The sequence below is a fragment of the Bison bison genome, unplaced genomic scaffold, assembly GCF_000754665.1.
Source record: "Bison bison bison isolate TAMUID 2011002044 unplaced genomic scaffold, Bison_UMD1.0 scf7180017854484, whole genome shotgun sequence".
Lineage (NCBI taxonomy): Eukaryota > Metazoa > Chordata > Mammalia > Artiodactyla > Bovidae > Bison > Bison bison.
In genome coordinates this window covers 12,829-13,794 of record NW_011485057.1, presented here as the reverse complement: position 1 = coordinate 13,794, position 966 = coordinate 12,829, and the positions used below count along the sequence as shown (strand labels likewise).

The 966-nt window shown below is 46.7% G+C and overlaps 1 protein-coding gene across 1 annotated transcript in view; it reads left to right on the top strand.

Moving 5' to 3' along the window:
• The first annotated feature begins 96 nt into the window (after positions 1-96).
• The window catches only part of LOC105000854 (olfactory receptor 52R1-like), a 1,338-nt gene continuing 468 nt past the window's right edge, over positions 97-966 (top strand). The window contains exon 1 of the mRNA XM_010856922.1: positions 97-793. Within this exon, the coding sequence (XP_010855224.1) occupies positions 97-793 (697 nt within the window). The remainder of the gene's footprint in view (positions 794-966) is intronic.

Here is a 966-nt window from a genome sequence, read left to right as displayed (position 1 = left end):
ATTTATCTTAATTATCTTAATTAATTAATTATCTTAATCTACTCTCCTGCAGAGAGTAGATTACCTTTCTAGTGAGGAAATATAAGCCAGAGTGCAATGCTGACTTCAGGGAACAGCTCTTCTCATCCTGTGTCCTTCATCCTGCTTGGGATCCCAGGATTGGAGAATTCCCAGTTTGGGGTTGCCTTTCCATTCTGTGCCATGTATGTTGTGGCTCTAGTCAGCAATATCACTCTCCTTCATGTAATCCGAACTGATCCCTCCTTGCATGAGCCCATGTACCTCTTTCTGGCCATGCTGGCTACCACTGACCTGGTCCTCTCCATTTCCACACAACCTAAAATGCTGGCCATATTCTGGTTTCACGATCATGAGATTGAATACCATGCCTGCCTCATCCAGTTGTTCTTCATCCATGCCTTTTCTTCGGTGGAGTCCGGATTGCTCATGGCTATGGCCTTGGACCGTTATGTGGCTATCTGCTTCCCACTGCATCACTCTAGTATCCTGACCCCATCTGTTGTAGGTAAACTGGGGGGAGGTGTGATGATGAGAGGGTTGCTATGGGTGAGTCCTTTCTGCTTCTTGGTGTCCAGGATGCCCTTCTGCCCCAGTCGGATAATCCCCCAGTCATACTGTGAGCGCATGGCTGTGCTGAAGTTGGTGTGTGCTGACACTAGAGTAAATCGTGCATATGGACTTTTTGTGGCGTTCTCTGTAGTTGGCTTTGATATTATCGTCATCAGTGTATCCTATGTAATAATTTTGAGAACTGTTCTGGGGTTACCCTCAGGTGAAGCCCGGCTCAAGGCTTTTGGCACATGTGCTTCCCATATCTGTGTCATCTTGGCTCTTTATATCCCAGCCCTCTTTACTTTTCTCACCCATCGCTTTGGACATCATGTGCCCCGAGTAGTACATGTCATGTTTGCTATTCTCTATCTCCTGGTACCTCCCATGTTCAAC